This window comes from Ruditapes philippinarum, unplaced genomic scaffold, assembly GCF_026571515.1.
Source record: "Ruditapes philippinarum isolate M1 unplaced genomic scaffold, ASM2657151v2 ctg6573_1_1_1_1, whole genome shotgun sequence".
In the NCBI taxonomy this organism is placed as follows: domain Eukaryota; kingdom Metazoa; phylum Mollusca; class Bivalvia; order Venerida; family Veneridae; genus Ruditapes; species Ruditapes philippinarum.
In genome coordinates, this window is record NW_026863705.1 from 6,582 (window position 1) to 26,783 (window position 20,202).

The 20,202-nt window shown below is 32.0% G+C and overlaps 1 protein-coding gene across 1 annotated transcript; it reads left to right on the forward strand.

Annotated features, from left to right (window-relative positions):
- The first annotated feature begins 13,871 nt into the window (after positions 1 to 13,871).
- On the forward strand, positions 13,872 to 20,201 carry LOC132723100 (uncharacterized oxidoreductase YjmC-like). Its single transcript, XM_060707766.1, has 10 exons — positions 13,872 to 14,098; positions 14,336 to 14,443; positions 14,678 to 14,758; positions 15,072 to 15,133; positions 16,210 to 16,362; positions 16,903 to 17,029; positions 17,830 to 17,951; positions 18,701 to 18,796; positions 19,304 to 19,414; positions 19,983 to 20,201. The coding sequence occupies exons 1-10, from the start codon at positions 13,933 to 13,935 to the stop codon at positions 20,037 to 20,039; spliced, it is 1,083 nt and encodes a 360-aa protein (XP_060563749.1). The 5' UTR covers positions 13,872 to 13,932; the 3' UTR covers positions 20,040 to 20,201.
- The last annotated feature ends 1 nt before the right edge of the window (position 20,202 follows it).

Here is a 20,202-nt window from a genome sequence, read left to right on the forward strand (position 1 = left end):
CTCAACAAACTTTTTAACGAAACTTATAGGGAACCCATTCCATCGATTTATACCTAGACCTCAACCCTTTCATCACTTCACCTTGAACCATCGAACCATTGTTACGAAAGTAGTTGGCCGAGATTTAATAAACTGTTGCGTCTTAAAAGAAATATCGTCTCACTTAGCTGTTCCTTTAACAGATAGTTAAAATTATTCTCTGTCTGGCGGTACTTTTCATAATGTAAAGTTGCAAACGCATGTCCAGTTTATAAAATAGAACGAGAACAATGCCATTAGTAAGTGAAGGCCAGTTTCACTTCTCTTTTTCCTAAGTAAAGCTTTAACAAACACGTATGTAAATACGTGTAAACACGTATGTAAATACGTGTATCTAAAAACTGTAGAAATAAGTATCTAAATACTGTATTATATCAATCTAGTTTCCACCAATGCGACTCAACAATAAATTATCAATTATGTCAATCATTTGTGATTTTGTCTGTGAAACACTGAATAATGGAAAATAATTACAATAATATCTTGTGTCATCAGCTTAGCTTTTGATAGAGTTGCTTATTACTAAACTGCCATCTGTCAGAACTCGTGATTTACTTTTTTGTTACAAAGCAATGTATACAACAAGCAACCAAGAGTACCTGTCCAAGGATCATCGTATTCTTTTCTTTACGTCAGGGCTAGTGTTTTTCAGGGATCTATTCTCGGTCTTCCGCTTATCCTAATATTGATAAATGACGTCGTCATTGACATAGACGCCAACATCAGACCTTTTGGTTGTCTTTCATATAATTAAATCATAGAGCTTTCCAATTTTGATTACTTTTATATTGATTGTAGGAATCGATTTATATAATATCTGACTACTACTGCTATGCTTTATTTTTTTTATCTAAATGTTCCTAAATATTCCCTTAACCTTAAAAAAATATTTAATTTCTTTTTCTATCTTCTATTATCAAATGTGTTTCATTTCTAGTAACATGTTATTTACAACAATCCCTGACATTGAAGATTGTTATTGTTAGATTATGGTTTCTATTAGGTTTACCTTACAGCCAAAATTTATGAATTAGTGTAATGTTGTTACGTATACATGACTTTATTACAATGCGGAGAGATTTGGTTTATAAAAGCTCAAAATATGCTAAAAATCCTTTGAACATTCAATATAGAAACTCATTTTTTTTTAATTTCGTAAAATGTACAGTAGGCTGTGCAAAAAGAAGAAACGTGACATTGTTCAAACAGTTTATAAAAAATTAGACACTTAAGTAGAAAAGGATCCAGAAACATATTGGAAAATGAACTGAGGATGAAAGATGATTTCAGAAGTGATGGTTCTGATCCTAGTAAGAATATCCCTTCATCAACTTGGGAAAATTATTTCAGTAAGCTGATTTCAGTAAAACCAGAAGGCAGAATAATTATTATAGTATTTTAATTAAACTAGATTTTTCTTGTAAGACCGTTAGAGTTGAAAAACAACAAAGTTGCTGGGGTTGACGGTATAAAAAACGAAATGAGTAAATACAGCATTTCTGATATTCTTCCATGTTTAAAAAAGTGTTTGATATGATTCTATCAAGTGGCATCTGTCCTTTAGATTGAAAAAATTGGCTATATAAAGACACTTTTTAAGAAGGGTAAACCTGATGCTCCCTCTAATTACAGGGGTATAACCATTATCCCATGTGTTTCCAAACTTTTAACTGTTTATTAAACAAAAGGTTACAATCATTTATTTATTGATAGAAATAATGTTATAAACCAAGCACAAATAGGCTTTTAGCCAAAATCCCGCACTAATGATCACATGTTTGTTCTTCAAGAACACTTATTGAAAAGTTTAAGGCTAATAAGCATATGATTTATGCATGTTTTGTTGATTTTTCAAAAGCATTTGATGTCATTTTACATTCTGCTCTTTTTGTAAAGCTTCATAGCATTGGTGTAACTGGTAGATTTTTCAATATTTTAAATAGCATGTATTGCAACTACAAGAATCAAACATAAAGGGAAATTGGTAAATTTCATGGTTGTTGTTAAACAAGCACTTTTAAACAAGATATTGGTGTCAAACAGGGCCATTATTTAAGCCCCAATATGTTTAAAATATTCATTTATAAATGATCTGCCAAGTATGTTCGCTGATGAAGTCGACCCGGTTTTGTTAATTGATTTAAAACTCATTTAAAATTGTTTACTGTATGCTGATCATGATGACTTTCTTTTATTGTCTGGAAGTCAGAAAGGTTTACAAAGTTGTTTAGATAAATTTTCTGATTATTGTGAATAGAATTGGTTAATAGTCAACATTAGCAAACAAATGTTTTAGTATGTTGTAAGGGCAATCGTCCAGTTATTAATATCTACTATATATCACAATTGATAACCTAAGTCAATACCTACAAATTCTTGAGTATTGTATTTTCTGCCAATGGTTTGTTTCATCATTGTTAGGAAGATTTATGTAAGAGAGCATTTAGAGCATATTAAACTTTTGAAATGTATATCTAGTAGCAACGTTAATGTTAAAAATTGTGTGCATTTGTTTGACCATACCATTAAACCAGTGTTACTGTATGCTTGAGAAATTTGGGGCACATTTAATACAGACTCATGTATAGTAAGAAATGATACTTATAGTCTTGAAATGTCTATAAGATGCTGTTTTAGGTGAAACAGGGTGTCACCCTTTACATATAGATTTTCTATGTCATTCTGTTAAGTTTTATCAAAGATTGGCAGGGCCTGATTGCCCTCACTTGTTATCGTTAGCATTTAAAGAAAGTTGTCAGTTGCATGATCATGGTAAAACTAGTTGGATGTCAAGTATTTACTTTGTTAAAGATCATAATTATGAATATAAACAATTTTGCTCAGATAATAAAAACATTCCTCATATTGTCAAGTCCAATGTCATTAATAGTTTTAAATCAAATTGGTGAAACAGAATGACCGTTTGTGGCGAACAACAAGTTGGTAAATTACGTACATATGCTTTATTTAAGAACATTTCTGTAAGTGAACAATATCTTAGTATATTATGGTACAGTAATGTTAGGTCATGCTATACAAAATTAAAAAATAAGTGCCAACAGATTAGAAGTAGAATGTGGTAGATACATAAATACTCCTATATCAGAGAGATTATGTAAAATGTGCAATCTAGGGAAAAAAGAAGATGAAATTCATTTCATGCTTGAATGTCCTAAATATTACACCTTTAGAAACATTTACCTTAAGAATGTGCTGATTTATGTTAAAACTTTGGTACACTCAATTGTAAAGATTAATTTATATTTTTGCTTAGCAATGGAAATGAAAAGTTTATTGAACTTACTGCATCTTATATATGGCAGTGTTATAACATACGATTACTTACAATTGCAACAACTTAAAAATAATAAAATAATTGTGAGATTATTTTCCAATCTACATAGTAAAGGCTATATAGGTATCTTTCCCACATACTAGTGTTCTACGTATGTATCACTGAGCAGTAATTTTAGGGGTCAAATCACAATAATAAAAATAATCACAATAGAATGATCTTATTTATAACCAGTTTTTGTTTCGTTTTGGGTTTTACGTCACATCGACACAGTATAGGTCATATCGCGACATTCCAGCTTTACTGGTGGAGGAAGACCTCAGGTGCCCTTCCGTGCATTATTTCAGGCACGAACGGGCACCTGAGTAGAACCACCAACGTTCCGTAAGCTAGCTGGATAGCTTCCTCACATGAAAGAATCCAAAGTCCCTGTCGGGATTCGAACCCACAGCGGTGAGGGGCAAGTGGTTTGAAGTCAACGACCTTAACCACTCGGCCACAGACGCCCCATAACCAGTTTTTATTTGGAAGTCTGTTACTGAATTGAGAGCACAAGTGGAAAAAAGAAAATAGTCGAGTCTGCAGAAAATTGGTGGGTTATTATGAGAGTGCCAAGTAAAAAGTTTCCGTTCTGGATTAAGTAGTCTAAAAACATCACAAAGATCAAATGTATCAATTAGTTCATTAACCTTTTTAGAAGTTCGTTTATTTGTATCACTTTTACCGTTTAGTTTGTCTAAAGAATGATCAATAACATTATTAAAGTCACCGCCAACTAGTAGTATTTCGTCACTAAATTTATCAAGATTGGTTTCTAATACAATGTATATTGAAAAAATTGATATCGTCGTTATTTGGAGCATAAACGTTGAATATATTTATCACTTTTTCCTCTATTTCAAGTTTAATTCGTTGCATTCTGCCCACAATAACTTCTTGATATTCTAAAATTTTACAATTACACGACGTATTAATAAAGATACCGACGCCTAAGCTGTTTGTACTATTTCCGCTTAAGTAAGATTGTCCATTCCACTTTGCCGACCAATTTTCTGTATCATCAGTGTTTGAGTTATAATGAATTTCTTGCAATAACGCTATTGAATTGTTTTGTTGGTTAAGCCAACACAGAACGCGGTCACGTTTGTTTGTCGATGCTAAACCTTTTACATTAAAAGTACGTATTTCAGTTGAAGACATATTATATTGACTAAAGATTCGTTTGTAAGTTTGTGTTTACCGACTGGAGTCTATAATGTTCATTTTTTAATGATTTTATCATCAACATTTTATATATCATGCTTAGATGTATAAACAGCAGATAGAAATACATAAGTAAAGAGATTATATTGAAATACCGTTTGTTCTTTTACATGAATGGCAAAAAGTTAATAAGTACGATTTTCCTTAAGTTGAATATTTAGTTTCAGCGGTAAAATATATTAATAAATTTATTCATGGATGCTTTATTCGTATACACAATATTTCCTTTTCTAATTTTAGCATTTATCTTTAAAAAAAATAAATAAAGTGATCAAAACTTGACAAAACAAAGAAAAAAACAAACAACACACAAAATCTAATCAAGTCTATCAAAAAAGTACAGTATGTCAATATAGAAACATGTCTTCATAATCTTAATAACAATATGTCGAAGAAGTTGTAGCAGTTTACATATATTTGTTTTAATCTTCCTGGATACGAATTTACATTACAACATTGTATTTGTTTTAAAGACATACTTGACGAGTTGTCTTACACCGGACAGTATTTTAGTAAAAAAAGGAAAAAAAATATATGAGCCAAAATTTGGTGAAGGTAATCAAATTTTTTCAACTGCTTGCCTCATTACAATATTATTTTCCACAAGACAACTTTATGAAGAGATGTTAAATATATCAAATATATATATATATCTAATATACAATATAAGTAAATAGTTACTTTTGGTATCTTGTTTAAAACAAGTATGTTTCTTTATCTGCAGAAAAGTATACATGTGTAGTTGTGTACATATAAACCCATCTTAAAATACACGAGAAAAACTTGTGTCATACACATACATCAAAATATTGTAAACAAAATATAGTTCAAGTACTGTATATTTCTTCTTCACTTAAGACATGTGAGTGAATTTATAAAGTGATTATTTCCATTTGTACTGCTCTTTTCCGAAACGAAATGATAAGAGTAATTAATGGAATTATAAGATATAACAGTTTCTTATTATACTAATGAATGAAATCAGTAGGCTCTAGCATTTTATATTTTTTACATGATTCACAAGAAACGTTTTAAGACATTTGAGTGAATTTATAAAGTGATTATTCCATTTGCACTGCTCTTTTCCAAAACGAAATGATAAGAGTAGTTAGTGGAATTTTAATCTATAACATTTTCTTATTATCATTTAATGAATGAAATCAGTAAGTCTCTTGTATTATGTTTTATACATTTATTTATGCAAACTTAATGGAATTTGTAATTTATGTAACTATATCTAACTGTATATAAAAATCTAATCAGTGGTTTTATAATGAAAACAATTTGTTTTATTAAAGGCAAATGGCTTGTGTAATTATGTGAAATATCCCTTTAAAGAGGAAGCCTAAATATAAACAAATAAAATCAAATATATTTCACATATGTATCATTTTGATTTGCTAGTTAAATGGTACGCAGAATATCTTATACTTTACGTGCAAGTTATAGTTAAAAAATATACATGTATATACATAAATAATATCTACGTGTGCGTCAAGTATCAATGGTCTAAGGGAGGTAAAAAGCCTAAAATAGAGATTCAATGTACAAATACTGTTATCTCCCTTGGTGCTTAACCCTGCTATTTATATTTTGTTCAATGGAAAACAATAATACATTCTTATGTTATAGATAGCACCGCAAATATTTAAACAGTACTAATTTTGTATAAATAAAAAGTGTGTATACTCGTATAGTTAAAAAAAGAAAAACAGCAAAAAAAGTATATTTTAGCAAGGAAAGTTATAAAAGATGAATTGGCAAAATTAAAATATTCGTTCATGTTTAATTATTAGATGACTTTTTAAAAGGATCATATATCGATGAAATTTAGCAGAATTAAACGTTCATGTTCACATTCGTATATATACAAAAGTAGTTGTTTAAATCTTAGCTAGATTTCAAAAAAAAAATCAGTGTTTTATAGTTCAATGTTTCAAATATTCTGCGAGACGAGAGAAAGATTTCAAACGCTGATCTACATCTTAAGCTAGAAATTTAAATAAAACAAAACAGCACTAGTTCCTTTTACTAAAAACAAAACATGTTTGTCACTGTAGTTTGGTATATCACATCAATTACTATTGTCGCTATACACAAATAGTTTATCGAGGCTGAGTGCGGTTTTGCGTGCGGGCCATGGTAGATCTTACCAGTACTGGTATTGTCTGTATTGCAGTTCTTCTTGACCCTCTTGACTATAAATGACGTAAATCCTGCCCTCATGTGACCATGCCTTTTTACGGAGTTTCTGTCTTTTAATCGCACAGCGGATAACACTTCTTTGTTAATCTTAGTAAGGTCATCGTTTATATAAATTGAATATTGGCGCAGTTGTTTTGCATGTTTAAAAATATGTATCTTGGTTTGTCGTCGAACAAATTTTACTATTACTGGCCTTTGTTTGCCTTGAATGTATTTTCCTAGACGATCGTCGCCCTAATTCCATAATGATGTAACTCGTATTTTACCATTTTGAGAAAATCGACTTCAAAGTTTTAACAGGCTATATCTTCACACTTACTCAACCAATTTTAATATAAAATACATCATAGTGTGCAGAATTATTTTAACTTTTACACTTTTAATTATAAAGAAGTTCCTGTAGATTTTTTTTTTAAATCAAAATAAAAAAAAATGAAAAATCACTGAAAAATATACAAGAACCAGAATGCTGTAATAAGTTACAGCAATTTGACCCTAAAATATCATTACATTTATGAGTTACAGCAATGTGAAATAATGACTATTTTACTGTTTTATACTGAAATTACATTAAATTTAGACGTAACTTAAAATTGAGTGCTTTAACGAATAGTCTGGATCCACGTTTATTAAGGCACCACAGAGCATGGAATGTGATCAGGATCAAAACAGTAAATTTAGTCTTAGAAGTCAATAATAGAAATCAAGAAAATGCTGGAAGTGTCAATAGCCACGCACAGGCATTTTAAGGTTGAAATTGAACTCGGACTTCATTATCTTATGATCATTTACATGAAATAGTGAGTCTTGCAAATGAACAACAAAACAAAATATTACTAATTCTGTAAATATATCACATTGAGTTTTAAAAAAACGAACAACAAAATTTAGAAACATTGTCATTGTATTGATATTAACCACATTAAAAAGCAAAATTTGTATCATATGATATGCTATTTTTACATTAAGAGTGTACACTATAAAATATTCGGTATTCAGATTTACTTTTGGTTTCGTTAATTATACCATTATTTTATTCCAAATTCAATTTTGAATACCTGTAGCTTGCAGACAAACAGCATGTTGAACACAATTAGACTTAAAAACACATAGAAATGTTTGAAAGATATAACTGCTTAAACTTTGAAAAATAACATCATATGAGTTCCTTTCTCTGTAACATAAAAAAAAGAATAAAACTATGTATTTTACTTTTCTAAGAACAACGTTCCTTAATGTTTTGTTTAAAAAAAGAGAAAAAAATATAAAACGCAACTCAAATCTCACAAATTTTCAAAGATGCTTCAGATCTGTATCTATTGTTTCAATGAACTACTGTACTTCAATTACTTCTTGTATTTATATATAACGTGACACACAACTTCTTTTCAAACAATTTCTAACATAAAATAACAATTACGTATACGTTTGCTTTCAATGTTTTTAACTGAACTGTTTACATCAATTACTCATTCGTATAAAATAAATGCTCAATATCTAAGAGTTTCAGTCAAATATTAATTCTATTTTACTTCAAAAAACGTTTGATGAAACAAATATGACAATAATCTAAAGATTCCTTCATGTTTTATATGGTCTTTAGACTTTGTAACATTTCTTCACAAAATCATCTTTTCTACGTTTCAATCGAATGAAATTTTAACCAAGCACATTTTTTTCTTTTTAAAAAATAGTTTTGGTAATGGATAATTTTCAGTTAAAAGGTTCGAATCACTTGATAATTACAGGTAGTATTTCCTTACGAGTTGGAAGTAGATTAATAGAATTATTTTTTAACTTAGAAACTTAAGTAAGTTTTGCTTTGCATGTTCCAATTACATAATAAATTTTAGCATAATACTGAAAATGATCATGTTGACAAAAAAGGTACATACTGACACCCTGTTGATTTATGCAAAATAGCTGAGTAGGTCAACAGGGTGGCATTATGTTTAATAAGTGTTGTGTTGTGCAAATGACGTCTCTTATTCAACGCTAAATGGTGCATCTGAGACAACTCTCAGCTTTTAAACTTTTGTTATAGGGATATTGTCAACTTTAACCCACCATAGTCTTTGACGTTTGAACGTACTGTTTTAAGAACGCAAACGAGTGATAAAGAACTGATCACTTCTGCCATTTTAAAAGGGTTTTGTCTTTCTTTCAATATGACAGTGGGTATTTTTAACCTCTCTGGATTGCATAACGTCTTGGACAGCAAAACTTTTGATATTTTTGTGATCGTTATATGAAATGCAGAATTATGAAATTATGAAAATTATGAAATATGAATTATGAAATAAACATGAAGTAAACACCACCTAATTTAACATAAGTTATCAGTAGTAAAGTTATGTGTAAATTGTATTCGTATCACTTAGCACCAGTACGGTAATTTGTCTTATATAGTTAAAGAAAAACATTGTACAAAATGTAACAATGGCAGTAGTATGTTTCCCATTTGATGAGGTTTGTTTGTAAGTTAAAAGTATAAATACAATATCTCCACAATCTTATGCAATACCTGATTGTACGTATTTAATCTGAATATGTACAAGGTAACATTGATCAATCAATCATATAATCAATCACATATCAAGTTATAAACAGCTGATACTTATGAATATTTAAAGGTTCTATCAATTTATCCGATTCCCATGCTATCCACATTTCATAACACAGCATGGTGCTTTGAATTTAGCTCAAGGGTTAAGAGTAGTTATTATTTCTTTTTAAGGTTTGAAACAGTTCAATAAAATATCAATCTATAGATAATTAGATAACGTTAATAGCAAAACACTTACATGTTATCAAGAAATATTAAACGTAAAATGTCATTTCTGATATCTTGAAAAATCCGCCATTTTGTCAAAACAGCATCACGTGACTAGAATCTTAACAAACTATTGGTTCAGAAGTTACGATATTATGGACGTTATTTTTATCACAATTTTTGGACTTACAGCACTCTGACCCATTCAATATATCGTTACAGGCAAGAACCAGAGTGATGTTGTTACGAACATTTTTATACCAAACACTCATTTTTCCCAAAATTGGAGTAACGACACTCTGGAATTAAGACGACGCGATGTGCGACGTCAATATCATGAGTTCTGAGTTCGAGACCAGTTTACTCTTTAATTGTGTTTATAACAAGTTCCGTGGTTATTTCTGATGACTGACGGTTAGTGTCCCCATTAAGACCAGAAATGCGGATATTATTGCGACGCCCATACTGCTCAAGCTCATTTGTTACCTTATCAACGTAGAATTCGTCAGATGTGACGCGATCTTTCAGACGTTTGTTGTCTTCCGTTAGATTCGCAATTTCAGAGTCTTTTTTGGAAAATCAAACACTTACAGAAGAGTCCTGATACTAATAAATAAATCCGTTATATATTTATTGTCACTTTCACAAATTGTACCAGCAATTAACAATCCATGTAACAGAACAAACTGGTATTTCTTTCCGAGAATTTCAAAACATTTTTTTCGAACCGGAACCGGATTACGCCTTTTCATTTGCGTTATTACCCCTTTACCTGCGTTATTACGCCTTTTGATTCGCGAAATCATGACCTTCAATACGCGTTTTAACGCCTAAATTCGCGTTACTTCACCTTTTTTCCCGTTATTACGCCTTTTGATTCGCGTAATTATGCCTTTTGATTCGCATGATAACGCCTTTATTCGCGTTATTACACATTTTTTTTTTAATTTAGGCTTTCGTATAAACATACTAAATATTGTGTGAATATTTTTATTAAACCGTCATATTGTATTTTGATCCCGGGTTTAAAAGTCCTACGGTCGCAGGCAGCTTCAATACAGTATAACCTTAGCAGAGTGGCCATCTACAGACCAGTAGCATTCTTTCAACAATAGTATGCAATCTTCCCGAAGCAAGACTCAACTGTGAAACCATGTAGACAAAATCATGTTTACAATGGGGTACGACAGAATCATGTAGACAATGAGGTACGACAAAATCATGTTTACAATGGGGTACGACAGAATCATGTAGACAATGAGGTACGAGAAAATCATGTATACAATTGGGTACGACAGAATTATGTAGACAATGAGGTACGACAAAGTTAGGTTTCCAGTGAGGTACGACAAAATCATGTAGACAATGAGATACCACAAAATCTTGTTTACAATGAGGTACGACAAAATCACGAAGACAATGAGGCACGACAAAATCATGATGACAATGAAGTTCGACAAAAATCATGTAACCAATGAGGCACGACAAAATCATATAGCCAATGAGGCACGACAAAATCATGTAGCCAATGAGGCACGACAAAATCATGTAGACAATCTGGTACGACAAAATCATGTAGACAATGAGAAACGACAAAAAAATGAAGACAGTCAGGTACGACAAATAATGTGCACACTCAGGTACGTAAAAATCATGTAGATAATGAAGTATAAAAATCATGTTTACAATGAGATACCACAAAATCTTGTTTACAATGAGGTACGACAAAATCACGAAGACAATGAGGCACGACAAAATCATGATGACAATGAAGTTCGACAAAAATCATGTAACCAATGAGGCACGACAAAATCATATAGCCAATGAGGCACGACAAAATCATGTAGCCAATGAGGCACGACAAAATCATGTAGACAATCTGGTACGACAAAATCATGTAGACAATGAGAAACGACAAAAAAATGAAGACAGTCAGGTACGACAAATAATGTGCACACTCAGGTACGTAAAAATCATGTAGATAATGAAGTATAAAAATCATGTTTACAATGAGATACGACAAAATCATAAATATAATAAAGCACGACAAAATCATACCGACAATGAAGTATGACAAAATCATGTAAACAACGGGGTATGAAAAATACATATACATCTAGGTTTTTATTACGCAAAAAAAGGATCCGGTCATTTAAGTCGAACTTCACCTAATTATAACATAAAGTCCCGGCTAACAAATTCATGCCCGATCTTTCAAATGCTTACTGCAACGGCCGCTCCGTTAGTTTAATTAGGACGCCTATAATAGATAGATTCAGACCGAATGGTTATTCTTGAAGACCATTATTCTCTAGTCCGACTTGACACGCATCGGCCATCGTCTGCACTGCGGGAAAGAAAAATAGTAAACTTATATATCATCTGGATGGATAAAAAATTGGGACAAGCCATAATCATGATATCTTCCATGTTTAGATGAATAACCATCTTCGTCATTACATGATCTAAACTGAAAATAAGCTTGTATCCTAAGATTTAACTCATACCAGGCATTCCATTTTAATGAGACAGGCTATAATAATTACTGACTCACTATAATTCACTTTAATTACCGACACGGTATGGGTTAGTCTAACTAATAAGACTTGTCAGAGACACCGAGATAATTTTGGACGGGCGCTGTCTTTTTGACAGTAAGAAAAAAAGTCTGTCAAACCTTTCACGCCGAATTAATTAGGCTAGGTACAGGTGTGCCTTTAATTTCCGACACGGTATTATTGTGCCTTTAATTTCAAATACGGTATAAGTGTGCCTTCAAACTTGTCTCAAATATTCGTTTCAGTGTAGTAAGGTAATCACGTGTACTGGAATTATTGGACAAAATCATCAGTTTTTTATGCATTAAGCACATTTATAATGCTTTTGAAATGAGATTTGTTTCCCTTTTTTAGAAATTACAAATGTTGTATAGAGCATGTTAGTTTCTGTAGAATTAACTTGATGAGTAAAAGAAGCAAAATGCTAGATCACTGTACTGTTTCAAAATGCCAAAAATTATTGTAAAAGTTAGAGAAGCGAAAAATGGGTAATATGAACACCTACATATCTATTACAAGTAAAAATTAAATCATTTCCGAGGCTTTTTCATAGTTTTTCATAATTTTGAAAGCATGAACAACAACTTTGTTTATTATTTCGGAACCGTTGTAAACATAACATGGATCAGTGCACTTCAGAAGAGGTAAGTCATGTGTGTATGGACAGTTACTGTAATACTAATTCGCCATACTTCTTTCAGCGAGATGTTGTAGTGTAGTGGTAGTGCGCTGGTCTATCAACTTTACAGGTGCGGGTTCAAATCCCATTTTTTTTGCGAGCACGCGAGTCCTGGGCTGTTTGCTTGAGGTGTATGTTGTGGCGCTGTTAGGAGGACGTCATCACACTTTTTGTACTTGGTGAAACCTTGCCACTCATTCTCCGTGGTATCACCTATTGAGGTACTCTCTTGGAACTGGAGACGAAAACGCCAGTGCCAGCGCGATAGCTAGGTGGCGCGATAGCTCAGTTGGTTAGACCACTGTCTGTCACTCATGAGGTCCGGGTTCGTTCCTGGTAACACCCTTGAGATTTTTCAGAGACATGTTCAGTGTTTCCCACCTGACTTGATGTGTACTGGTAAGAAATCCAGGTAATCCTCGCATGTACCAGTGCTATATGCTGGGCATGTAAAAAGAACCAAGGGGTCTTTTCAATAAGAGCTAAGGACTTGTTCCCGGATTCCCTTGTATCGCATAGATTTTATCTGAAGTGACTAGAGTCTTGTCTAAGTCCCCACTATAAGGCTTTCTGTACCTTGTCATTTACGCAAAGTAAACACCTTTTTTAAACTGCATTGTCAAATTCGTTCACAAATAACGGTAAAGAAAGAGATTAATATGAGTTTTAATTACTAAGATACTTGTAAATTATGCCTGCTTGATGAATGAATAATAGTAAGAAATTAAGCAGGCTTGACAATCATTAGTACACTATATCACTGATCCGATAAAATAACTAATTTAAAATTACTATCTATTTTCTGAAGTGATCAAAAATGATGTCTGTTCAAAATAGTTTAATTAAATGCTTACTACGAAACTTTACTATCGTTGCAACCGTATACTAATTTCATTTCAAGCGGCATATAAAACTGTGAATGAATAACATAAACTCATTAACAAATTTGTACTTTTCTTATCTCAGAGCTTTAAATAGTCAAAGCGTCAAAGTGTCAAAATTTATGTACATGTGTTAGCTATATAGTATATTCTTATCAGACAACGTGGATCATTAATGATATAGTTTATGGTGTTATAATTTATCGTATTTAACATTTTCTATCACAAAAAAGGAAACAATGACGACAGTTACTGGGTATGTAGTACCTGTAGAAGAGTTCCGTGATTTTGTCGTGCGGTGTAGTAAATCAGTCGGAATAGCAGAAGATCATGCCGACAGTTTGGCTGAAATGGTTGTGTCGGCGGACTATCGAGGTCACTATAGTCATGGCCTGAAAAATCTAGGTCAGATATTTTTTTCATACAATTATTTTATGCTTTATTACCTCAGAGTACAAGTTGAATGAATGTTGCAATCATGTTTATGAATTAAGCATAATAACTGTCATCCTGCTCAGGCATCCTGACTGACAGTTATCAGAGAATAGAACCCACTGTTACATAATCTCGATGAATATATTTAGATAAAAATAACTTATGTCCAATTGTGTGTATAGTCTTAGAATTGTCTTTATTTTTCAGAGCGATACTTAATCTGTGTCAGGAAAGGAATTATATCCGGAAGTGGGATACCGGAAGTAGTCAAGCAGACGGCAGCAACAGCGTTAGTGGATGGACATAAATTACTTGGTAAAATATAGACACGCTATTAACATATACAAAATTGAGTCCATTCCATTATACTGATGATAAATTCTTGTAAGTTTGTATTATTATAATTTTCTTACACAGACAACTTAGCACGTTTTGATGGTATTTAATGTAGATTAAACGAAAAATAAGTGCAATCACAATGAACTACATGCTCTTTAGGACAAAGATTTCAGATGATTTGATTTAATATATTTAATGTATATCTTTTAGGCCCAGTCGTTGGAAATTTCTGTATGGATTTAGCAATGGAAAAGGCGAAGGCTGCAGGGGTGGGGATTGTTTCTGTGAGAGGTAACTAACAAGGTTATTTCCACGATAAAATTAATGCGTATATTCACATAGTCCTAAGTCCGGTTTTAGACTATGCAATAGATTTCCACGCTGACTTTATAAAACATATAAAGAAAAAAGAGTTATTACATTTTTCAACAACTATAATGAGTTCAATCAATTATTATACTGATATATAACATACCAACTAAAACCTGTCTCGATTCTATATCTCCGTTAATTAAACTCTCCTTTAAAAGCGTCATACTTTTTAAAACGAAATTTCTGTTTCTACAATTATGTGATTGGTAATATATTTTTCTTCTATATTAAGGATCAAATCACTTTGGCATGGCTGCATTGTATGGTCTACGAGCTCTTAAACATGGTATGATCGTAAGTAATTTAGATATGTATTACCCGCATCATGCTTTTATCAAATATGTCAAATATGGATTATCCAACTCACCTCATTTACCTACCTCATTATTTTCCTCTAAGCATATACGTGTATAAACCACCTTATCACATTTTTAAAAAAGAAATATTACTATGTTCTTCCTTTTTCAAATATACATTAAAAGCATCAACCCTAGCTTTTACTAATATTAATCACATGTATACACCTTAACCCTTTTTCTTTACATTTCACTTTTACCTTTTGTTCAAATATATAAAACCTTCAAAAGTAATTCATCATAGCCTTTCATAAGTATCGTTCATGTTTACCTAACTGCTACCCTTTCTCAAATATGTAATAGAAAGAGCACCGAAACACGAGGCTATCTGATTTGTACGAGGGGGCGTAGCCCCCGAGTATTAATCAGATTGCCTAGTGTTTTGGTGTTCTTTCTCTTTTGTATCATAGTCAAACATAAAAGCACGTTCCCTGTTGTCACAATTTGAAACCCCGGCAAAAATGAACCAATGAACGAACATCTGAATATAACATTTCTGTCGCTTTCCCTTTCTCTGCCGTCACAATATGTAAACCCCAGCAAAAATGAGCCAATCAATGGGCATGCTCTGGAGTGCAGGTAACTAATACCCGCACTCCAGTTAACGCACTGTGCATGTATATGTATACGATTTAACCCTGACACATTTTCAACAGAAAGGTCTCCAAACTATGATACAAATATATTATAACCTATCCCTACCTATTTTCATATACATATAGCATGAAAACTAATCTACACACATATTGTTGTTGTTCTAGCGTCAAAGTTATCTACAAAATCATAATCGGAAGTATCTGTAAATATCAATTTCCGCAAAAACTATCATTTGAAAAAGCGTACTTGAAGAAACGGCATCAGAAATACTTAGCAAGTGTGGAATTGAAACAAATAAGGCTATGGTGCTTTTTTAATTGCTAACACGTTTATAACTAAGAATAAAATTTGCTTATTGTAATATTGATTGGTATTGTAATGTTAAAATGAATCTAAAAGATCTTACTTTATTTACAGGGTATAGCTTTAACGAATACGTCACCAGGAATGGCACCAACAAGAGGGAAGGAAAATGTTCTTGGTACCAATCCAATATGTGTCGCAGCCCCGGGGACAGATGGTGACAGCTTTCTTTTAGATATGGCTACTAGCGCAGTGGCTTATGGGAAAGTAAAGCCAAACTTTCAAGAAATAGTTTTAGATCTTTTATCTTTGCTCTTTATAGTACAATTATCATTTTTCATTCATGTGTCGGTCTTAGGTTCGGATGAGTATAATAGATATGATGAATGATCAGAAAAGCATAATTATGACGATTCGGCGAGTGGTAAACGTAGTCAACTTTAAATCATCTGCTCCTCACTGCTTTGAGTTCGAATTATGTAAGGGACTTTGGATTATTTCATACGAGAAAGCTATCTAGCTAGCTTCCGGAAAGTATGTGGTTCTCCTCGGGTGTCCACTCGTGTCTGACATAATGCATGAATAGGCATCTGAGGCCTTTATTTCTAAAGTCAAGATTGAAAGTCACCTAATGACACATTATTAGTGTTGATGTGACTTAAAATCAAATAAAACAAACAAAAACAACTTTGTCTTTTCTACTATAAACCATTGTATACCGATGTACGTAAAAAATAATGATTGGAAACAGATAAGTTATCCTTGGTCAATTATTCTTGTAATAATCATTCTCTACCCTTTTTACAGGCGATAAATGCAAAGCGTATAGGTGTGCCTATACCGGAAGGCTGGGCTGTGGACAAAGATGGACAAAATATAACTGATCCTAACTTTGTGTACGGGATGCTTCCTTTAGGAGGAGTGGAAAGCACGTGTAAGCTTAAGTCGCTATGTATATTATGTTGTTTAATCGATATTAAAAGACGTATGCCACTGTTCTATACTTTGCTTCTTCATAAGACAATAGGACGTGGAATGATTTCGGACATTATAAAATCATTAAGGTCTTTTTAAATATTAATATTACATTATCAATTATGTATTTGTAATGATTTATAGTAATAGTGTCGCATTGTAGATTTCTTTTTATAATGAAACACCAAAATGTGCCATATTTAAATGAACATAAACGATATTTTGGTGTTACTGTATATAGTTGTTATAATTAGTATGAATGTTATATATAATTCGCCATGAAATGCTGTGTTTTCCTTTGGTAAATATCAGCTTCTGAAGATAAATGCATTTTACATATTTTGGCGGAATAAGCATCGAGGATGGATATTTAGCTTAATAATTATATGTTAAAATGTCAAATATACATATTTCTGTAAAATTACACAGCTAAGACATTTTAATTAACTGAGTTATATGGTAAAAATCGCGTACAAGTGCATAATGTCATATAAATGAATTATTCAAATTATGAGCCGCGTCACGACAAAACCAACATAGTTGGTTTGCGACCAGCATGGATCCAGACCAGCCTGCGCATGCGTGCAGTCTGATCAGGATCAATGCTGTTCGCTATTAGTTTCTCTACTTGTTATAGGGTTGGTAAGCGAACATCATGGATCCTGATCAGATTGAGCGGATGCGCAGGCTGGTCTGGATCCATGCTGGTCGCAAACGCATTACGTTGGTTTTGTCGTGACGCAGCTCATATATTCACAGCCGGTTATAAAGGGTATGGACTGGCTATGATGGTGGAGATATTCTGTGGAATATTAAGTGGCTCAAACTACGGTCATCATATAATATCAGTTAGTGATCAGATAAATAAAGAAGCAAACTTGGTGAGTTTATCTAAATCTTTAATGACATGACTTACATTGTTTTTAAAGCAATACTATTAACCATTACGTTATTCTTTAATAATTATCAGATGTGTAATATATAACTGTTCATTTGTTTCCACGTTAATTGACTGTTTAAAAATAAAAAATAGTTGTAAACAGATTCAATAAATTTTAACCTGCTTAGTGTTTTAAATTATTTTTTAAAACAGTCGATTAACTAGACAGATTAACTCCCGACTTACCAAAGTAAATGTGTTACGATTCATTTGAAATACTGCGATCCTATTGGACAAAAAATAATTTCAAACACTAATGAGATTTTAAAAGCTCGTTGGAGGCGCGCATAATAAATATTGTCATTAATTCGTTCAATGAAAATTCAACTTACTTGTGTCAAATCAATTATTTCGGTGAACACATATCAATATAACAAGATTGAATAAGAAAATGAATGAACAAACTGCATTTTAAAAATGTTGTCAAATTTTTACAGCTAAGAAAATACATTTGTTTCCTAGAACTTGATTGGATGGCAACATGTTTTGTACGGTGACCCATTTTATTTTACTCGTACCCGACTTTAATGACTTTTCTTTGATGACAAAAACTATTTTCTTTGATGACTAAAACTAAACCATTTACAATCCTAGCTGATTTTGTAAAATTTATCGAATGATATTTTCAAGTACTGTAAATCATTACTGTTTTCTTTTATTATAATGAATACACATTTTCTTCATATACAGGGACAATGTTTTATAGCAATTAATCCAGACGCATTTGAAGATGGTTTCTCGGAACGAATGAGCGAACTTCTGAACTACTGCAGAGACTTAGAGCCAGTAAGTGTATTTTTTCAAATTACTAAATAATTAAAAAACATCAATTAATTGGTGTCTGTATATCAATGAATATTTAATGAAATGAACATAATATTTATATTAGATATCCACATGTATAAATGTTTGTACTTGGTGACTTGGAAATTGTTACTTGAGCAGAACATTGGCAAATTTGGTATAAAAATTGGCTGATATGAAATTGACAACAAAATGATATGTTTTATATTGAAATTTGTTAACGTTTTTTTGTCAAATTACCTTCCACTTAATCACTATCATTTGTGTCCATCTTTTCATTGGATCAATTGTCCGAGTCTGCATGGAACTGACGTAACGTAATACCTAAGGAATTGGGTTTGAATGATGTGCTTTAATTGTGATACTAAATATATCAATGTTATGCTTAAATAGGTAAACAAAATTTACTTGTAACCAGGTGCGCACTTTATTTTGCAAATGAGTATAGTATATTATAAACACAAAACTGAAGAGCTACTTTCTGTGCAGGTTGAAGGAGAGAATGAGGTATTGGTGGCAGGAGATCCAGAAAGAAAACACATGGAGAAATGTGACAAACAAGGCGGTATATTGTATCACCCTGAACAAATGAAACAGGCTGTAAGTTATATTATAATGAAAAAACGTTTAAGAACATAAAAAGTACCGATGTTATAAAAAAAACTCCCTAATTCTATTTTGAAAATTGAACGCTGTCGAAACTTTCTGAACGCTATTAATAGAAATTCCCAAGGGTCATGTGGATTTGTACACATTTTTGCAAAACTATTTTTATAATTGAAGTTATTGAACACAATTATGGCAACATGTAAAGTTTTTTCGGAGTACACGCCATTACACTTTGACGAGCATGTCACTAAATTTGAAACTTTAAACTATACTGTCAATGCCGAGGCAATTCATAAATGATGTAATCCGTACACGATTTCGGCTAACTTCGTAGTTAACAGGTTTAAATATTATTTTGAAAACCGGTGCAAGGGTAGATGAGAATATGTCTTAATATGATTAATTTATAATAAAAAAGGTTTAACAAACACGTAAAGTAACGAAATATGCCGAATTCTTACGGACATATCATAGTTGTTTTGCCTTGATTAGGATACAATTTGCTATAAAAATTAATATAATCTGCTATTTGTAAAATATTTAATATTTCTATTTTCAGAACTCAATAGCGGCATCATGTAACGTTGAACCAATGAAAATATTAAAGACTATTTGATGAAGTGAAGTGAAATATGTTTCAACTGTGTTTTTATTTATGATATGCACACATGTCTTGATATAAATACACCAATTTTAGAACTGTTACATTGTATCAATGCACTCACTACTACCGTCCATAAACAGGCTAATTCACACCAAGTTCGCAACATTTTCAATTA